Source organism: Sphaerodactylus townsendi, linkage group LG16 (genome assembly GCF_021028975.2).
Source record: "Sphaerodactylus townsendi isolate TG3544 linkage group LG16, MPM_Stown_v2.3, whole genome shotgun sequence".
Classification (NCBI taxonomy): Eukaryota; Metazoa; Chordata; class Lepidosauria; order Squamata; family Sphaerodactylidae; genus Sphaerodactylus; species Sphaerodactylus townsendi.
The window spans coordinates 22931876-22952322 of record NC_059440.1 but is presented as its reverse complement, the minus strand read 5'-3'; the positions used below and the strand labels follow the sequence as shown (position 1 = coordinate 22952322).

The 20447-nt window shown below is 44.7% G+C and overlaps 1 protein-coding gene across 1 annotated transcript; it reads left to right on the top strand.

Moving 5' to 3' along the window:
- The first annotated feature begins 1748 nt into the window (after positions 1-1748).
- CTRC (chymotrypsin C) lies at positions 1749-15530 on the top strand. Its single transcript, XM_048518625.1, has 8 exons — positions 1749-1767; positions 7121-7260; positions 8509-8606; positions 8780-8902; positions 9947-10083; positions 11419-11564; positions 13953-14102; positions 15463-15530. Exons 1-8 carry the CDS (start codon positions 1749-1751, stop codon positions 15478-15480), a joined length of 831 nt encoding a protein of 276 aa, XP_048374582.1. The 3' UTR covers positions 15481-15530.
- The last annotated feature ends 4917 nt before the right edge of the window (positions 15531-20447 follow it).

The window sequence follows — 20447 nt, the reverse complement described above, 5'->3', positions numbered from 1 at the left end:
ACCAATATGATGTCTGTGGGCACATCAGCCACTGACTCCTTTCCCGGGGGGTGGAGGAGGACTGGCAGCCAAACACCCCCCATATGACACATGCAAATTGGGCCGGGGGGACCTCACACTCTCTGCCCCCCCCCTTCCCTCTGCCACTAGCCACATCATAAGAATTGTCTCTGCACATCTTGAGGTAAGCTGTGTGCATGCAAGAAAATATTTGTCAGCAATATGTCCAGTTTTAAAAGGTATCTTGTAAGCAGAACTTCTGCCTGAGATGTCGAAGAGAAGAGTAGGTTTTTATACCCCACTTTTCTCTACCTTAAGGAGTCTCCAAGTGGCTTAAAGTCACATTCCCTTCCTCTCCCCACAACAGACACTTTGTGAGGTAGGTGGGGCCAAGAGAGTTCTGAGAGAACTGTGACTAGACCAAGGTCACCCAACAGGCTTCCTGTGGACGAGTGGGGGAACGAACCCAGTTCTCCAGTGTTTCAGATGGTGGTCTTTCATGTCATCTGCTGTTGGATCCTTCAACTGGAAATGCCAGGGATCGAACCTGGGACCTTCTGACCCATGGCCTCTGTGAGCCTCTGACACACATTCAGGCCTTGCAACTGAGCTAACACTGCCAATATCTAACACACAAATGCTTTGGGGACTTATGTCATCAGATCTACTGCAACACTCAAAGATTCTGGAGCTGACATTCAAAGGCAGTGGACCATATGCAGAGATTGTTGGAAGAAGTTGTTTGAAGTAAGCAAGGCTTTATACAAAGGGAAGTGGAGGAACAGGGGTTTCTGTGGATTCCAACCCCGAAACCATTTTCTCTCCTGTTCTAGCACACATGCTCCGCTCCAGGTTGAAACCAGATCATTGGCCCTATTTTTCAAACATGTTGTCACCCCCACGTACACCATCTTCCTGAAAGGGTTGTCTGTTTTAATGCTGTCTTGCTTCCCCCCCCCCCCCCCCGCATTAAAACTTGGAGAGGGTGGGAATGGCATTATGACTGACAAAAGGGCCAAGCAATCAGTTCTATGTGCTGCCCTGTTTCGGGGAAGGGAAGGGGAGTTGCTACATAATTGACGACACATAGGCTGGCCAATCAGTGCTGTACAGTGTATGGATTTTGAAGATTTATACCCCTACCTGTCAGTCAAATAATCTCCAAGGCAGCCTATGAAGTGATTAAATACAATTTTTTTTAAATTTACTCACCAGCCATTGGAGCTTTGGTTGGCCAAGATAATTCTAGTGGGATAGCCAGAGTTTTGTCTGTCATGACAGCAGAAAAAATAAATTTCTGTGTTGACGTCTTATCTGGCTGGGACCAGGCTGGTTGTCCTCTGAAGATGGTGGCCTTCCTAGAATAGGAAGAGTGTAACCTACCTGTGGGCTTTGGACCTCTGGCCAATGATGAAGACCTGAAGGTGCTTCTCCAAATATCCCCCAAACTGGAAGCATGTCAGAAAAGCAGTAATGTGTATTCCTGCTGCGAGCTCTCCACTAAATTTGTACATTTCACCAGTTCACCAAAATTTGCTGATCATAAATAGGATGATTTTCAGTTGCTGTGTAGTTCTGAGTATCAAGCCACACGTCCTCCAAACTGTTCTCAGAATGCAAATGTTTTGGATGCCGGATTTCTACCAATGCTTGTGGGTGGGACAAAGTGCCCTTTTTCGACAGCTAAAGGCTGTCTGTGGAATACAGACTCCCTGAGGTGGCTCTGCCAATCTCACATCTGAGGGACTATGAGATTTTCTGACCAAGGTATGTCCCGCCACGGGAATAGGTAATACTGCCCCCTTATGTCTCTAATGTAGAATATCTCAAATTTGGAATTTTTAATCAGTTCTTCATGGCAAGAAAACAAGGGTCATGTGTGATCATATTTTCGTGCCCATCAAAGTTTCACAGGAGCATAGAAGGTTGTGCTGGTCACACGCAAAAAATTAGTCATAAAATCTGCTGCTTCCACAGTTAGACTTCATGGAAGACTCTTTATCATATGTATTGATTCTGATAACCTGACTTACACTGGTTGAAAAGTGAATGTCTGTTCTTTTGGAAGAGCAGCATGGTGCAATGGTTAGAATATTAGATTCAGCAACTATGGCACAAACCAGCTGAGGTCATCCCAGTGGTGATTTGCACCCTGGGCGCCATCCCCAAAACACTAAGGCAGCACTTGAAACATCTTCAAATGGACAAAATCAACATCTTTCACATTCAAAAGGCAGCCCTGCTGGGATCCGCACAAATACTACTGAAGTATTGTAGGTATGTTTTTATTGGGTTGTAAACGTATTTTATTGTGGATTTGCTTGTACGCCGCCTTGAACCCTTTTGAGAATGGTCAGCTTAAAAATAAATAAAATACTACGCTGATACAATACAACGTTCTAGACCTCTGGGTGAGACTCAAGTTGTAATGAAAGGCCAACAATGACCAGCTAAAGGACTGCTAGCTGTGAAATTACACAAAATTAAATTACTATTATTATTATTGTTTTATAAATTGCCTTGAAGTAGCTTTATTGAGAAATGCATAGGGAATATTTTTCCCTGAATATTATATTCTTCCTTTGCTTTTCGCTTATTTTTTTCCTGTGATTTGCCCTGTCCGTCTCTTCTTGCCTTAACTATCCATTTTATTCATGAGGCCATTCACTTAGTTCTTCTGCCTACTGGCACTTTTAAATTATTTATTTTAATTTGTGGTTTTTATGCATTTATGTATGCGATTATTATTTTCATTGTAAGAGGCCTTGAGTTCCCACAGGGTGGAAATGCAACTAATAAATAAAATAGTACATAAATCTGGAACCAGGTTTTGCTAGTCCCAAGTGATAGGCCTATTCAAGGAAGCAGGATACTTTTTAAAAAGTAGCAGTATCATCTTTTGCTTTAAAAGAAAAACTTTCCTTTGCTCTCCCCGCTCCTTCCCTGCTCTTTTCCAGTTAAGTAGAAGAAGAAGTTTTGGATTTATATCTCCCCTTTCTCCCCTGTAGGAGACTCAAAGGGGCTTACAATCTCCTTGCCCTTCCCCCCTCACAACAAACACCCTGAGAGGTAGGAGGGGCTGAGAGAGCTCCGAGAAGCTGTGACTAGCCCAAGGTTACCCAGCTGTGACTAGCCCAAGGTCACCCAGCTGGCGTGTGTGGGAGTGCACAGGCTAATCTGAATTCCCCAGATAAGCCTCCACAGCTCAGGCGGCAGAGCTGGGAATCAAACCCGGTTCCTCCAGATTAGATACACGAGTTCTTAACCTCCTACGCCACTGCTGCTCCTTATTGCAGTGTGTGGCAGCAGGTATGGATGCTGGGAATCACCAGCTGGTCACCCACTTGTTCCTTGATAGGGCTTTGAAATTAAAGTCTGTTTAACTTTCCAGCAGCAACAGCATCTGTTAGCAAACACCTTTGGTCTCAGGAGCCTTTGTCAAACTTTGGAGGGGAAGACGGGGGTGGGGGGGCTGCTTAGCTGACACATTTTCTAAAATTAGTTTCAGATTGTGGTTTTAGCCAAGATAGGAAAGGACTGGGAAACAGCCTCTTTTTCTTGTTGTCCTGGATTAAGACAGCAACCAGGGATGGGGTGCCAACCTTCTGATTATTCAGTGCTCCTGTGCTTGCAGTGATCATGTGATTTGAAGAAACAGAAGAGGAGTTTGGATTTATACTCCACCTTTCTCCCCTGTAAGGAGACTCAAGGTGGCTTACGAGCTCCTTTCCCTTCCTCTCCCCACAACAGACACCTTGTGAGGCAGGTGGGGCTGAGAGAGTTTTGAGAGAACTGTGACTAGCCCAAGGTCACCCAGCAGGAATGTAGGAGTGCAGTAACACCTCTGGCTCACCAGATAAGCCTCCACCATTCAGGTGAAGGAGTGGGGAATCAAACCCGGTTATCCAGATTAAAATCCACCTGCTCTTAACCACTACAGCACGCAAACTCTTTGAAGGCATCATTTGACTTGCAGGCAGTAACGCATGCTCTGAGAAGCCTCCGCTGCTGACTTCTGTAGACGAACCTGCCATTTAAGGGCAGAGGAGCATGACGGACTTGTTTTAGCTTGTCAGCTGGATGCTAAAATTCAACCTTCGGATAATAGGGTGAAAGATAGCTCTCTTCCCCACCCACCCATGAAAATACATTGGGGGAAGAGCTCTCATATAGAAATGATTAAAGTAGCTTTATGGTCAACATTCTGGACTGTGCTGGGTAACCAGCAGTCTCCTGGTCTACAGCAAGTGGTGGATTCACTCATTTCAATCCTGATTCATTGCCACTTTGCCATCTGAACAGATTTTCCTTCTGGACGCCCAATGAAGTGGCATCTGTTCTCTCTTCATTCCCAATGGTTGGGTCAACTCCTAGTTTCTCCAACAGCCACCCACACACCCCAGGCTGACGTTACTGGCCAAATCAGAGAAAAACATCTTTCATGGTATCCCAGGCTCAAGAACCAAACTGAACCAAAGACCATAAGAGCCATCCAGTCCAACCCCCTGCCATGCAGGAATGCACAATCAAAGCACTCCTAACAGATGGCCATCCAACCTCTGTTCAAAAACGTCCAAAGGAGACTCCACCCCCCTCCGAGGCAGTGAATTCCACTGTCAAACAGCCCTTACCATCAAGAAGTTCTTCCTAATATTTACGTGGAATCTCTTTTCCTGTTTCTAAACCCATTGCTACTTGCCCTAGTCTCAGGAGCAGCAGAAAGCAAGCTTGCTCCCTCTTCAACATGGCATGCCTTCAAATATTTAAACATGGCTATCATGTCACCACTTAACCTTCTCTTCTCTAGACTTAACATACCCAGCTCCCTAAGTATCTTCTCATAGGGCATGGAATCCAGACCTTCTCATAGGGCATGGAATCCAGACCTTCTCATAGGGCATGGAATCCAGACCTTTCTCATAGGGCATGGAATCCAGACCTTCTCATAGGGCATGGAATCCAGACCTTCTCATAGGGCATGGAATCCAGACCTTCTCATAGGGCATGGAATCCAGACCTTCTCATAGGGCATGGAATCCAGACCTTCTCATAGGGCATGGAATCCAGACCTTTCTCATAGGGCATGGAATCCAGACCTTCTCATAGGGCATGGAATCCAGATCTTCTCATAGGGCATGGAATCCAGACCTTCTCATAGGGCATGGAATCCAGATCTTCTCATAGGGCATGGAATCCAGATCTTCTCATAGGGCATGGAATCCAGATCTTCTCATAGGGCATGGAATCCAGACCTTTCTCATAGGGCATGGAATCCAGACCTTCTCATAGGGCATGGAATCCAGATCTTCTCATAGGGCATGGAATCCAGATCTTCTCATAGGGCATGGAATCCAGATCTTCTCATAGGGCATGGAATCCAGACCTTTCTCATAGGGCATGGAATCCAGACCTTCTCATAGGGCATGGAATCCAGATCTTCTCATAGGGCATGGAATCCAGACCTTCTCATAGGGCATGGAATCCAGATCTTCTCATAGGGCATGGAATCCAGATCTTCTCATAGGGCATGGAATCCAGATCTTCTCATAGGGCATGGAATCCACCCTCCGCTGGACACCCTCCAGTTTGTCAACATCCTTGAATTGTGGTGCTCAGAACTGGTGACCATCCCAGGTGACCATTCCAATGATGCTCTGGTGGCTCATCCAAAAGTTGGGACACTGCAGTGCAAAAGTTTGGTAGGCAAAAGGTGAAATACAGTCACGGTCATCAAGACTTGCGCTCCCCTCTTTTCCTTGGAAATTCCAAATATTTACTATTTGTCGAGTGATAATTTTGCAAGGTCAGATTACCGGCCTTTATCTTACCCTAGGTTGACCTTCTGGGCTTGGCTTTGAATCTAGCCTGGATTCCCCCTATAAATACTCAGACTTTTCCTTGACACTGCCTACATAAGAATCCATCATCATGTTCAAACTGGTCTTTCTTGCCTTGTTTCTGGCATGTGGTAAGTACTTTGGAAGGGGTCTGCATTCAGGGTCAGGGTACCAGAGGTTCCCATGAGCATCATACAGTTCGTTGTCCCACCTAAGTAGTGTACAGAACTGTAACTGGTCCAGAGGAGGACAACCAAAATGGTAAAAGGTCTGGAATCCATGCCCCATGAGGAGAGACTTAGGGAGCTGGGGATGTTTGGTGAAGAGAAGGTTAAGAGGTGACTTGATAGCCATGTTTAGATATTTGAAGGGATGTCATGTTGGTGAGGGAGCAAGCTTGTTTTCTGCTGCTGCAGAGACTAGGGCCAGGAGTAGTGGGTTCAACTCTCCAGCGGTCTTAGGTTGAGACCATGTCCTCACCTGAGACCTCAAATAATTGCAGGAAGATCACAGATCACCATTCAGTCCATAAAATGCAAATTACATTGTTTAGCCTCAGTTTGCCTCAGGGCCTTTCATGGAATGGAGAGAGCATGTAAGTTTTCAGTCTCCAGTTGGGTGAAGTGCGTGGAACAAACTAGCATTTTAAAGGTGAAACATTCTAAAACTGATACAATTTTTATGCAAATAGACTCATTTTGTTTGGCAGTTGCATATAAAAACATTAAAATGATGTTAAAATACTGTGGGGAAAGCAGATTTTTATTCCCTATTTTTCCTAAGTGTCCTAAGTGGCTTATAATTACTTTCCCTTCTCCTTCCTACCACAGACACCTTGTGAAGTAGGTGGGGTTGAGAGAGTTCTCAGAGAACTGGGTGGGACTAGGCCAAGGTCACTCAGCAAGCTTTATGTGTAGGAGTGGAGAAGCAAACGCAGTTCTCCAAATTAAGACTCTGTCACTCTTAACCATTATACTACTAAACCAGTCAGAAATGTAAAGTGTGCCCTCAAATTGCAGCCAAGTTACGACAACTCCATAGGGTTTCCAAGGAAAGAGAGAGGTTGTTTGCCGTCGGCTGCCTCTGCATAGCAACCCTTGTTTTCCTCGGTGATCCCCCAGCTAAATACTAACCATGGCTATCCTTGCTTAGGTTTCAAGTTCAGACAGGATTGGGTTAGTCTGGACTATTTACAAAGGGGAAAAAAGGAGAAATGGAAATTGCCAGATTTGTACTTCTTTAGTTAATTCATGTTTGCTTTTGTCCACCCTGTTGTTCCTAAGTTGCTCATGCCTCTCTTTCTTTGCTTGCCTGTTTCTTTCGACTCCACCTAGCCCATGGTTGTGGCAAACCTGCATATTTGCCAAATACCTCTCGAGTAGTCGGAGGTGAGGATGCTAGACCCCACAGCTGGCCATGGCAGGTAAGATGGCTTCCCTACTGCTCCACACTGCTTTGTTTTTGTTTCATTTGTGGGTGACAACAATTGACCTGTTTTCATTGTTCCCACGGTCAACCTGTGGAACTTTCTGCCACCGGAAGAACAGAAAGGAGTTGAAAGTACCGGGAAGGTAGCAAAAGGGAATAGATTCGGTCACAACCACAACCACAACCCATTATTTACCACAATGTCTGTCTACATTCATCCTCTCAAAATGGTTCCTGGCAGCCATTTTGTGATTCCCCACGCCCCCACCCCATTTTTATGGATTTTGTTGTTGGATTGATGCCTTGAAGCTTCACAGCATTGGGCTACAATTCCCTATGCCAGTGATGGCGAACCTTTTTGAGACCGAGTGTCCAAATTGCAACCCAAAACCCACATATTTATCTCAAAGTGCCAACACGGCAATTTAACCTGAATACTGAGGTTTTCATTTAGAAAAAAACAGTTGGCTCTGAGGTGTGCGTTACTCGGGAGTAAGCTTGGTGGTAGTCGGTGGCTTTGCTTTGAAGCAACCGTGCAACTCTTCCAACGGGTGAGGAGGGGTTACTCAGAAGCAAGCCCCAATGCCAGCAACTGAGCTTACTCCCAGGTAAAGGATTGCGCTTTAGTTCTTCGCATGAAAATCAGTGGGGTTTAACAGTGCTTAACAGGGTTGCCTACACTGCTTCCCCAAAACTAGGTCTTAGGTTTAATGCTAATAATCGAGACCAGCGACCCAGGCCAGCCTAGATCTGTGTGTGGGGGGGTGCGGGTGACTCTGTTTGCGCGTGCCCACAGAGAGGGCTCTGAGTGCCACCTCTGGCACCCATGCCATAGGTTTGCCACCACTGCCCTATGCCATATATACTCAATCCTTAGAAGACTAGCCTCCCCCACAATAACAAAAAACAAGCAGAAATTAGGAAATACACAGGCGAGGGGCAAGGAGTGAGGTGAGAAAATAGCACCGGGGATGAAGTCCAGGGACTGCAGAGAGGCATGGGAAACGTCTTAAGGAAATCACACAGGCCAGTGAAGCCTGGAAACGTTTCAACCAAAGAATCGTTTTAGAAGGGCACTATTTAAAATATTTTGAGGCTGCAAATAAAACATTTTGGGAACCTAAGGGAGTAAAAACAACATAGAACACCCTGGAGGAAATATTTTATTTCCTGCCTCAAAACCTTTGAAAAGGTTTGTGCGGAAAGGGCCTGTGACGGCGCAAGCACCCTTCTGTATTTTCAGGTCTCCCTGCAGTACAGCCGAAGTGGTACCTGGGCCCACACCTGCGGCGGGACCCTGATTGCATCTAACTGGGTCTTGACGGCTGCCCACTGCATCAGGTAAGCAGACTGGCGTGACTCTAAACCACGGTGGAGCAAAGCTCTTTTGAAGATTGTTGCGTGCCAACCAGAGCTTGCAGCAAGCCCTGCAACCAGGGCTTGCAGCAAGCAAGCTTTGAAAGGCATCCCAATAGTTCTGTCGCGGATCAGTTTCTTTTTCCGTGATTCCTCAGCTCCAGCCGGACATACCGTGTCCTCCTGGGCAAACAGAATCTTGTGGAAGAAGAGGCTGGTTCCGTGGCTGTTGCTGTGGAGAAAATGATTGTCCATGAAAAATGGAACTCCTTCCTGATCGTGTGAGTTGCCTTTTAGTTTTTCCCTCCTTTTCCCTGCTGTGTAGATTGTTTTCTTCTTGCCGGAGCAGCAGTATTTGTGTGGGAGGCGGTCACGTCATTTTCTCTCTTCCTCGCTTTTTACTCTCTGAGGTGCCAACTTGCAAGGTGAATTAGTCAACCTCACCATGCGTTCATGTTTGGAATGGCTAAAATATTGCTGTGTAATCCCACCCCCTATTTTTGATGTAGTCCTTACAGATGGAAGAATCCATGGTAACAATTGTGAGCAGGGCCCTAAGGAACATGGGCCCCGAATAATTAGGGTGACCCTAAAACCCCTCCTTGGCTCTGTTTGGTCCCTAGAAATTTCCCACAAGATGAAGTTATTGTCAGTGTGACTTCACTGTGTGGGACTCTGAGACTGCTCTAGTGGCTCAGGATGTAGAAGAAGAAGAGTTTGGATTTATATCCCCCTTTTCTCTCCTGCAAGGAAACCCAAAGGGGTTTACAATTTCCTTTCCCTTCCCCCCTCACAAAAAACACCCTGTGAGGTAAGTGGGGCTGAGAGAGCTCCAAAGAACTGTGACTAGTCCATGGTCCCCCAGCTGGCATGTGTTGGCGTGCACAAGCTAATCCGGTTCACCAGATAAGCCTCCACAGCTCAAGTGGCAGAGCGAGGAATCAGACCTGGTTCTCCAGATTAGAGTACACCTGCTCTTAACCACTACACCATGCTGGCTTTCAGTGTGGGGACAGATTGTCAGGAAGTAGGAACCAGACAGCTCTGAGGCTGATTTCTTGACCCAAGGAGAGATTCATCCAGACTGGGTTCTTTTATAACCACGTAGGCTCTGTAGGCCCAGTAACCTCAGGTCAATTTCTCTGCAGCCTGAGCCACTGGCTTGGTGGATCCAGACCCTGAAATTAAACCAAAAAAATTTTTTTTATAGAGTTATATTCTGAACAAAACAAGATCCAGGGGTGGGCTCAGGACTGTCTAGGTGAAATTCCGAGGATCTTTCTCCTTAGTTTCAACCACCGTGACCCCTTTTGCTGCTGTTTCAGGAATGATATTGCTCTACTCAAGCTTGCTGAGCATGTTGAAAACAGTGACACCATCCAGCCCGCTTGCCTGCCCGATCCAGATGCCTTGCTGGCCCAGGATTACCCTTGCTACATCACCGGATGGGGACGCCTCTGGAGTGAGTTGAATGCTCGTTCTTATCCTTGTGGACTGTCGCTAACTGTGAAAGTCAAAACTTCTGGGATCTGAGCTGGTGCCAGAAGGCAAGAGAGGATGTATACCATGTGTTACTGGGAAGTGGGGAGCAAATCACCCCCTCCCCAGCCACAGCGACCAAATTGTTCCACCGCTGTTCACCCTGCCTCGTTCTCAGTTCAACAGAGCCGACAGGGTACACACAGGGCATGTTCCAGGGCATCTCCAATGTGGCAGTCTGTGAAAATGACTTGCTGAGACTTTGCGATGATTGGGTCACAAACGGGGGCATTCACGCCAGCTTACAGTGCATAACGAACCAAGCTGGTGTAAAATGACATTTAAAAAATAAACTGTTAAGCCAAAGCACTGTAAAAGCAGCTGCTGTTACAAACAGTTCTGTAGTGGTCACTACTACAGTGCTGGAGGCGAGGAGATGCCGAAAGCTCAGGTGAATTTTGCTTGGCACCTGAAAGGTAACTTGGGTGGTACCAGACAAACAAGAAAGGGGATTTTCTACGTCACCCAAAAGGCCATTGTGCCTCTGGTAGCTACACGCTTAACCTCTGAATGAGTTGGAGCACCAAGAGAAGTGATGACTGCCCCAGGTGAAGAGAAAGGGAGAGCTGAGAGGGCGCTCAAAACTATGGAAGGGATATGGCTTGGTGGTAGAACATCTGCTTACTGTGCCGGAGGTCTCAGCTTCAATCCCAACATCTCCAGTTAAAAGGATTAGGTAGGAGGTGATAAGACCTCTTTCTGAGACCCTAGAGAGTCACTGCCAGTCAGAATAAAGACTGATCTGAATACCAATGCTCCAGTTCCATATAAGGCAGCTTCAGGGTTAGGGAGTTACAATTTGGGACAGTGCTGGTGCCAGCAGTTTGTAGATCAGGGAGGTTCAAGGAATATTTTCAGCTGCTAACTACAGACCCTGCTACCAGCCTCTCTATCAAAACAGGCATGCTTTCTTTGCAAGTGTACAATTGTGGTGATCTTAATGCGTGTGCAGGACGAGGGGTGGGTCTCTGCAATGCATTTTGAGTTTGACGCCTTTGCCGGACATATTCCAAACTTCCGGATACTCTTCTTTGATCCATATGGTTGAATTAGAAGTGGGGAGAGGTGGGTTCAAACCCCTGCTCGGTCACAACGCTTATTGGATAACCTTCAGCCAGCAGGTTTGTTCTACCTCGCAGGAGTTGTTGCGAGGATAAAACGGAGAAGCCACATTCACCGCTCAGATCTCTTTTAGATAAATAGATCAACTCTTTTCATGCTCCTGGGAGATGCACTGATTGCTCCTTGTGTTTTGCAGCTAACGGTCCCATCTCCGACAACCTTCAGCAAGCTCTGCTGCCCGTCGTAGATCACGAAACTTGCACCAAGCGTGACTGGTGGGGCTCCACAGTCCGGGCCACCATGGTTTGTGCAGGAGGAGATGGTGTCGTTTCAGGGTGTAATGTAAGTTTCCCCTTCTCTTTGCTGGAGTGTTTGCGACCACTTCCACTCCACCTGGCACACCAAAATTATCAATCAAATAAACAACATAGGTATATCTTTTGACCAACTCCTACTGATGGACGAAAGACAGGCTTTCGGAGTTTTGAAACAACGTACTCTTGACATTGAAGGGCAGCTTCTCACAGCTGGAGCCTGCAGAACTTGTTCTCCCACATTTTGGTATGGCATTTCCACCGCCACCATTGCCGGGTTTTTATGGCTAAATATCTGAGTAATTTCGAATCAATCCACATCTCCGTGGAGTATTTTATGCTTGCTCGGCGACTTAATGTGCACCGACTGCCCAAACAAAGAGGCAGATATCCATGGCATCCCAACAGGAGAACAGGACTTAGTTCTTAAGCACATGCCGGGCCTACCCGAAACAACTGAACACGTGCTCCTTCATTGTAAAGATTTGGCAGTCTATCGGTTGCTTTTTCTCGAGGCCATCTTGAAGAAATTTTCAGTGAGATCAGACAAGGAAATAGTTTCATACTTGCTTAGTGACCATCATCCCAATACTACTGAATCAGTTGCCAGGTTTTTAACAAAGGCACTTGGATCAAGGGTGAAACTTTTGTGTAAATTTTAGTCAATTGGTTTTAACATAATTTGTATTTTACCACTTTTTATATGCCATTAAAGGTATTGTATTTGTATTTGTATTGCTGGAGTGTTTCCTCCTGCCCTCCCCCTTGGAAGGAAGACTTCTATATTTGGTCACTATGAAAAACTGAGCATAATTTTTAAGAGGCTGAGCAAATAAGCCCTGAGTTGGAATGTCTCTTTAGCCAAAAGGGCAACCCCCTTAACTGTATAGTAGAGATGTTGTTGGTGTACTTTGCAGAGTGGCAGTCAAGAGGACTGAAATAACAGAGACGAATCACTAAAGTGCCAGGAAAGTATGAGTAGAAGGTTAGGGCCTGGATGAGCAAAATCTAGGTTCAAATGCCTACTTAACCATAAAGTTCTGCGTGGGTGGGTGACTAGGGTGGGTGGGTCACTTGAGTCAGTTACTGTCTCTCAGGACTCAAACAAGACAAAGATCTTAGGCCCCTTTCGCACATGCAGAATATTGCACTTTCAATTCTCTTTCAATTCACTTTGCAGCTGGATTTTATAGTGTGGAATAACAAAATCCACTTGCAAACAATTGTGAAAGTGGATTGAAAGTGCATTATTCTGCATGTGCGGAGGGGGCCTTGGTCTGCCCCTAAAATGAAAATTGCAGGCTTATACAACCTCCATGCTCCTTGGGGCCACGCAGGGATAACTGTAGGTGTTTAACCCTTCAACTTCTACCTAAGCTGAGTTAGGATTCCTCAAAAGATTCAATGCTGTCCCTTTCCTAGGTTTGAACAAGGACTTGGGGCTTAATATGCACACCGTACTGACCCTGTGGCTGTTTTCTTTGCAGAGGAATTCCCCTGAGGTTTTCTAGCTGTCTTTCTCTTCCTTTTTCTGCCACCTCTTCAGCTCAGGCGGCAGCAACTTTCATAAACTATTGGGAAGTGTGACTGTGGTGTGGGAGGGGAAAGGTGGGGAGGGGAGGAGTGAGAAAACCCAAAGGAAGAGGAAAAGTTGTGGTTAAAGAGCTTTTTGAAATGGTGGGGCTTTTGAGGTGGAGTGAGTTCCCAAGACTCAGAAGAAAGAGCATTCGCCTGATTCAAACCCAGAGGGAATGCAAGTGAAGCCAACCAAAGTGCCTAAAAGACCACAGATTTCCTCACAAACTATGGGGTCTAACAGCTAGGCATGACCCACCCTTTAGAGATGTGAGAATTAGTTCTAATCACATCTCACACTTCACTGTCCTTTAGTAGATCTGAATTTATGTCAATCTTGCCCATTTGTCAACATTTGGGAATGGTCCTCCAAATGGAAATCCCCTTTGGTTTATAATTTCTAACTGATCACTCTCCATAGTATCTTCCCACTACCTACCTTTCTCTTACTTTTAAGGTATAAACATGTCACCTGTTGCATGTTACTCTATGTCATCTAATGAAATGAGCTGTTTCACAGAAACGCATGCTGGAATAAATTTAAGGTGCCATCGGATTCCTGTTTAATCTTTGCTCAGCTTCATTGTTTGAAATAGTTCTGTTATTAGCATTTTAAAGTTTAATTTTCTTTCTTCTTTTAAAATGCAAATAGCAGAGCAGAGACACCAGCTTTGTCCTGATCTATAGCATATCTATGGAACTGAGCCCTCAAAGTCTGATTTGATCCAGTTTGTGGCCAATTTGCTTATGTTGCTGGGCTTCCGATTGCAATAAGGAATTCAGGCAAATGCTCTCGGTGTTCCCATTTTAATTTTGTTTAATTCTGTTTCTCTTGTATCAGGGGGATTCTGGTGGTCCTTTGAACTGCCAAAATGCCAAAGGATGGGAAGTTCATGGTATTGTGAGTTTTGGATCTGGCCTGGGCTGTAACACAGCTAAGAAACCGACTGTCTTCACCCGTGTGTCAGCTTACAACTCCTGGATAACTGAGGTGAGCAATTTGTCGTTGATACGCAATGATGTTTTGAACAGATCTCTTTGCATACTGATCTGTTTGTAGATTTTTCAGGGTTTTTTTCTTGGCTATTTATATCTGGAAAGGTAATACATTCTGGCACTTCCCTTGAGCAGTGAGAATTCTACTGCAACAATATAATTCCCTCAACTTTTCATATGAAACTCATTGACCAAATATTGATATCCTAAATTTGCAATTATCAGAACATGACAACTGCATTTCAATTTTGCTGTGGTTTCTTCCCCCTCCAGTTTTGGGCTGAAACTCAGCTTTTGAGGAAAATAGAAGTGGTACAGTGATTAAGAGCAGGTGAACTCTAATCTGGAGAACTAGGTTGGATTCCCCACTCCTCCGTCTGGGTGGTGGACTCTTACTTGGCAAACTGGATGTTTCCCCCTTCCTCCACTTGAAGCCTGCTGGGTGACTTTTGGCCTATCACAGCTCTCTCAGAATTCTCTCAGCCCCACCTGCCTCAGAAGATGTTTGTGGTGGGGAGAGGAAGGAAAGGAGTTTATAAGCCCCCTTACGGGAGAGAAACTCTTTTCCTCTTCTTCTAATGAAATGCTTATATGAAGAGAGACTGTAGCTCAGTGGTACAGCATCTACTTGTCATGTAGAAGGTCTCAAATTCACTTCTCAACATCTCCAGTTATGTGATTCAAGTATATGCCTTCCTGGCAAGACCTCTGAACTATTTTCCTATTCCCAGAGAGAACCGTAGAGCATGTGCAGAGTGCACTTCCTTTGCTGCAGCCATCACTCACTTTTTGGGAACAGACTGAATCCTTCCAAGGCCAACCCGAATGTCATTCCTTTTCAAAGTAGACAGACCTTGATAGACCAATGGTCAGAGAATCAGTACAAGACTGAAACCCAAACATGCGTCCAGCCCACACAGTTGTTTTGATATATGAGAAATCATAGCTACGTTGGTTTGCTGCCTGAGGACTGTGAATGGCTTGGCCTAAGAAAGCAGGAGCTAAAACCTAGGACAAAATGTACACATCATTCTCTGCTGTTTGCGCATTTAAAAAAACACATGGCACGTTATGCATAAATAGTAGGCATATTATCCCATAAATTGTTCTAATTATGCAAACAATCCTGTTTAAACTGCATATAAAATCTTACCACTTGTGAACACAATGCAAATGAATCTATAAAGCCTACAATGAGAGCTGAAACAATGGGTAGAAATATAAATGAGTATAAAAAGGAATTAAACGGAGAACGTTTGCTCCGCTATAAACCCAGTACAGTAGTGGCTATTTGTGCTTGATATATTTTCCAAATTGCCTCACTAACCATTGCTTGTTCCTTTTGTCTCCACTAGAAAATGAACCAGAACTGAGGAACGTGGATCCCATCTTGTGACATTGTTAGGGTTTAATAAACCTTTTCATCACAACTGGCCTCATGTGGTGTTTTTTTAATATATATATATATTAAATATATATTATATATTATAAATATATAATATATATATATATTAAATATATATTATATATTCATCCATATTTCAGAGATGAAAAACAAGAACAAAGTAGGCTAGTAGGAATCAGTGTTCCATGAATGCGTATGTGGAGGGAAGCGTTTCAGGGAAACACCAGCAAAAAATGGAAACTGCAAAAAGCACCCATTTTGAATAATTCAAAAAGAGCAGTAGAAAATAAACAGGGAGGTAGGAAGCAAATAATAGCTTCTAGGAATCCAACGGCTACCACACACTTACTGATCCCAGGTGCTTTCAGAAATAGTGGGTCTATTAACAAAACCCAGCTAGTCTCTGGGTGTCCAGTCTTGGGGAGGCAAAAACTGAGCTGTGTTAGCTCTACCAAATGGTAAAATTGCCTCTTTCAGTAATGTGTGGCAGGGAGCTTTTGTGAGCTCAGACAAATGAAGCACCATTTCTCCAGAAGCCTCAAAGGGTCTGCATTTTTTTACCCCCATCCCAATGAAAAGATTGGCGGAATGCCCTATTTCTTTGCTACTGCAGAACCCAGAGTAGTCGCTATGTTCTCCTTTCCCTTATTTGTCAGAGGAGGCTTCTGATGGGGGTGGGGCCCATTTTCTAGAGCCCATTGTTTTTTCTTCACACAATGGGTTTTATTGCTAGTTCATGAATAAATAGCCAAATATTTCCCATGTCCTTTTCTTCCTTTTGCCCATGTACAGTCCCCGCAATGACAGGTTGATGTCTTCCGTGTGCCAGGTTCTCTTTTTTCTGTGGTGTGCCTAAACTGGCTGTGTATATCTTTGGTACTCTAGTTGAACGGCTGTGACTTGAAGATCTATCATTTTAGTTTTAGCACTCATGCCACACATAATGGGATATCATGCTGCTCTCAATCCTCCCTGTGTGAATATTTCTCCTCGCAGAGGATCCAGTGGATGTCTTGTCAAATAGTTGCAACTCATACAGGGTGCATACTGAAGGGAAACCTTGCATGTTGTGGAGGAGATCTGTAAGTGGATCTTCTGGAGTTTGGGGTTTTATTTCTGATAGGGTTTTTTTTTTCAAAATCTGATCCCGGCAGCTGTTCTGGGGGTAAAGATGTACAACTCCTAACTATGTTTTCCCAAACAAAATTGGTCTTAAAGGAGAAAAAAACAGCACAACTGTATATTTTGGACATCATATGGTTAAGAAATGGGTTAGAGAGAAAAGGTTAAAAGTTTCTTCACCCTTCTCCTCTACTGAGGCTAACAAATTTGAAGACCCCACCCTGCCACCCCTACATGTCAGTTTGGTATTATGCCAATAAAGGCTAATGTAAATGTAAATGCCAGTTTGGTTCAGTACATTTTCATCCGGTTAGCCTGATTAAAAAAACCCTGCAAGCTCAATGGCAGAGTGGATATTTGAACCTAGAGTTTAAGAAAAAAAACTGACAAGAGTTTCAAATATGGATCCCTCATGCAACACAGATTGGGTTATATTTGCCATACAAAGAGTTGACCACAAAGTTCTTAAGGAGTTCATTGGACTTGGAATCTTTCCCAATTCCATTTCCTCCATCCAAGCAAGGAATGGTTCGGAGAACAACCACCCATCGGTAGTCTGAGATATTTTTGGTCATCCAAAATGGCTGGTGGACTGTCTCTTGATTAGAAATTTGGAAGAGAAGGGGCTTGTGGGTTATGGGAATGGGGGCACCATGTTGAAGAGGGGAAGTGGCATAAATGGGTCTCTAAGGGTGAGACCAATCTCATGCATGGTATTCTTTGGTCAGTATCTCAGAATGGGTGAAGCCATCCGCCCCATCTCTATTGCCAGATAATGTCAGTTTCTCTGTTACTGAAAAAAAACCTAATTAAAACCCTCCTGCTCATTCTACTCTCTAGCCCATTTTTTTATATATATACCCAACTTCTTTCTCCAATGGGAACCCAAAACAGCCTCTGACATTGTTCTTTGCTTCTCCGCTTTATCATCCCAACAAACAACCTTATGAAGATTAGGCTGAGTGTGTGTGACTGGCCCAAGGTCACCATGCAAGATTTCACAGCGGAGTGGAAGAAGACTATAGATTTATATCCCACCTTTCTCTTATAAGGAGATTCAAGGTGGCTTACAAACTGCTTTCCCTTCCTCTCCTCGCAATCGACCCCTTGTGAGGTAGGTGGCAGGCCTGAGAGAGTTTTGAACTGTGACTAGCCCAAGGTCCCCCAGCAGGAATGTAGGAGTGAGGAAACAAATCCAATTTACCAGATAAAAGCCTGCTGATCACGTGAAGGAGCGGGGAATTAAACCTGGTTCTCCAGATTAGAAACCACTGCTCTTAACCACTACACCATGCTGTGAATCTCCTAGACTCTCCCTCTAATCACTATGCCACAGTGGCTTAGAATTATGACTTGTAATTATATCATTATATATTCCTGACAGTTAGCCACTGTTTTACAAAACCTGAAGTCTCATCTCTCACTCGAGTGATAATGCTGGCCCTCCTGTTTTCATCAGTAGTTAATTAGATATAATTTAATTATTTACATCCTTTTTAATAACACACCCTTCCACCCAAGTTAGGATCCCCAGGGTGATGGACAGTCACTAATATTAAATACAGGTTAAACATAATACATATATAAAACAATTAAAATCAAAATCTATTTAAAAGAAAGCAGCTGTGTGTGGCCTCTATTCTTGAAAGAGGGGGGCAGAGTTTTTTTGGGGGGGGGAGCCCAGGTCAGTCCAACCAAGGAGCGGTTGCCAGGAGCCAGCCCCCCACCCTTGTGCTTTTCAGAAAAGTGGGGGAGACTCTATGGGGAAGAGGGGACCAGAAACGACGTCTTGCACATCTGCCAGCCCCTGAGCTGGAGTTTCCCAGCGCTCCTGGGAGAGGGGGTCCGATCCCTGTGCAGAGTGGATGCCAACAGCCCGGGACAGCACCACTCTGACCACCACCTTCGCACGGGACCTCATGTGCAGGTTGTGGGGGGGCCGCTAACTTTCTGAGGCTCTTTGGCCAAGGAGCTCCTGTACAAAAGGGATGCCAGCAGCCCGGGACGGCGCTTCTCAGGGCGCCGCCTTCGCACGAGACCGCAGGTGGAGGTTGCATAGTGTCGGAGCCTCTTTGGAGCAAAAGCCCCTTTGCAGAGTGGCGCCCAGAGTCTGAGACGCGCTTGTAGTTCACGCCTTTGGCCACCGGAGGGCAGCAGCAGCCTCCCCAGAGGCTCCCCTGCCCAAAGAGGCTCGGACACTCCACAACCTCGACGTGCGGCCTCGTGTGAAGGCGGCGCCTGGGAAAGGCCGTCCTAGGCTCTCGGGGCAAAGAGGCTCGGGAAGTCAGCGGAATTCCCCCCCCCCCCCAACATCCACCTGCGGTCTTGTCATTCACTATGGGTCATTCACACCTCCCCTCTGCAAACACGGAGATAAGCACATTCACATTTGGAGGGTGTGTGTGTGTGTGCGTGTGTGGAGAATTGGGAGGTCGAGTCCTGAGCGGAAGAAGCCCAGAAAAGCCACAAACGGGAGTCCTTCACATCTCCCCTCTGCAAACACTGGGATAAGCGTTTAAAGTTTAAGACTTTGGCCACCGGAGTACACGTTATGACGGAAGCAATGGACATTAAAACGATCGCTATAGCGATCGTTGTAATGGCCATAGCTATCCCGATCGTTGTAGCGATCGCTACAACGATCGGGATAGCTATGGCCATTACAACGATCGTTATAGCGATCGCTACAACGATCGGGATAGCTATGGCCATTACAACGATCGCTATAGCACGAGATCGGGATAGCAGGAGATCGGGATAGCTATGGCCATTACAACGATCGTTATAGCGATCGCTACAACGATCGGGATAGCTATGGCCACTACAACGATCTCTATAACGATCGCTATAGCGATCGTTGTAATTGCCATAGTTATACCGATTGCTATAACGATCGCTATAGCTATGGCCATTGCAACGATGGTATCTCACATTCGGGCAATACTAACTCCCTCAGGGCCAATTGAAGTCAGGGTGTTGGCTAATGGAAGGGTCCATAGCTACAGATAAAAAGCCTTCGACAATACACGGAAGGGTCTATATTTTTTTAAAGAAAATATTTTTTTATTTTACCAGCAAAAATGGGTTTTATTGCTAGTTAATGAATAAGTAGCCTTACTGAACATCAAGGTGTACTTTATGGCTGTTTCTCATGCTAAAGGCAACCCCTTATTTACTGTCAAACCTCTCTGGGGCCTCTATTCCAGCCCATCTCCATTCACGCTTCTCTGTCTCAACTTTGTTTTTTAAATTTTTTTAAGCTTTATTGAGAAATTTAAAAAAATACATGAATCAATACACATTAATACATATAAATACATATAAAACACACACACAAAAGAAATCTTATTACAAACATACACATGTAACATTACTTACTACTTTAAACTTGTTTCATTCCTTAATGTTCAGACTATCTAATAAACCTGTTCTGGTTACACAGTTAATTCTATAGGAGAAAAAAAGAGTAAATATAACAAGCAAAGAAGAATGGAGAGGTAAAGACAGAGTAACTGAGGTAGGCTAATACATCCACCTTCTGGTATTACTATTATAAATTGCATACATTACTTCCACCACAGTTGTAATCCTTCTAGATCTAAATTTCTTACTCAAGGTAACAGCATTGTATCACTATAATAATAAATTCTATTTCAATAAATTCCATAAATTCAAATTAAATTATTTAACCACTACTTATCATTGTAATCTTTTACTTTGTCTTATAACTTTTCTTTTCCCTTTACAGGTTAACTTCTTCTCATGAAAAATTACATCTGAAAAATACAGTATAATGGTAAGTACCTCTATAGT

Excerpts from the sequence above, each read along its gene's own strand:
- CTRC (XM_048518625.1), top strand. Across the intron at positions 10,084-11,418 it reads CGGATGGGGACGCCTCTGGA|CTAACGGTCCCATCTCCGAC; the intron begins GTGAGTTGAATG and ends TGTGTTTTGCAG. Across the intron at positions 11,565-13,952 it reads GTGTCGTTTCAGGGTGTAAT|GGGGATTCTGGTGGTCCTTT; the intron begins GTAAGTTTCCCC and ends CTCTTGTATCAG.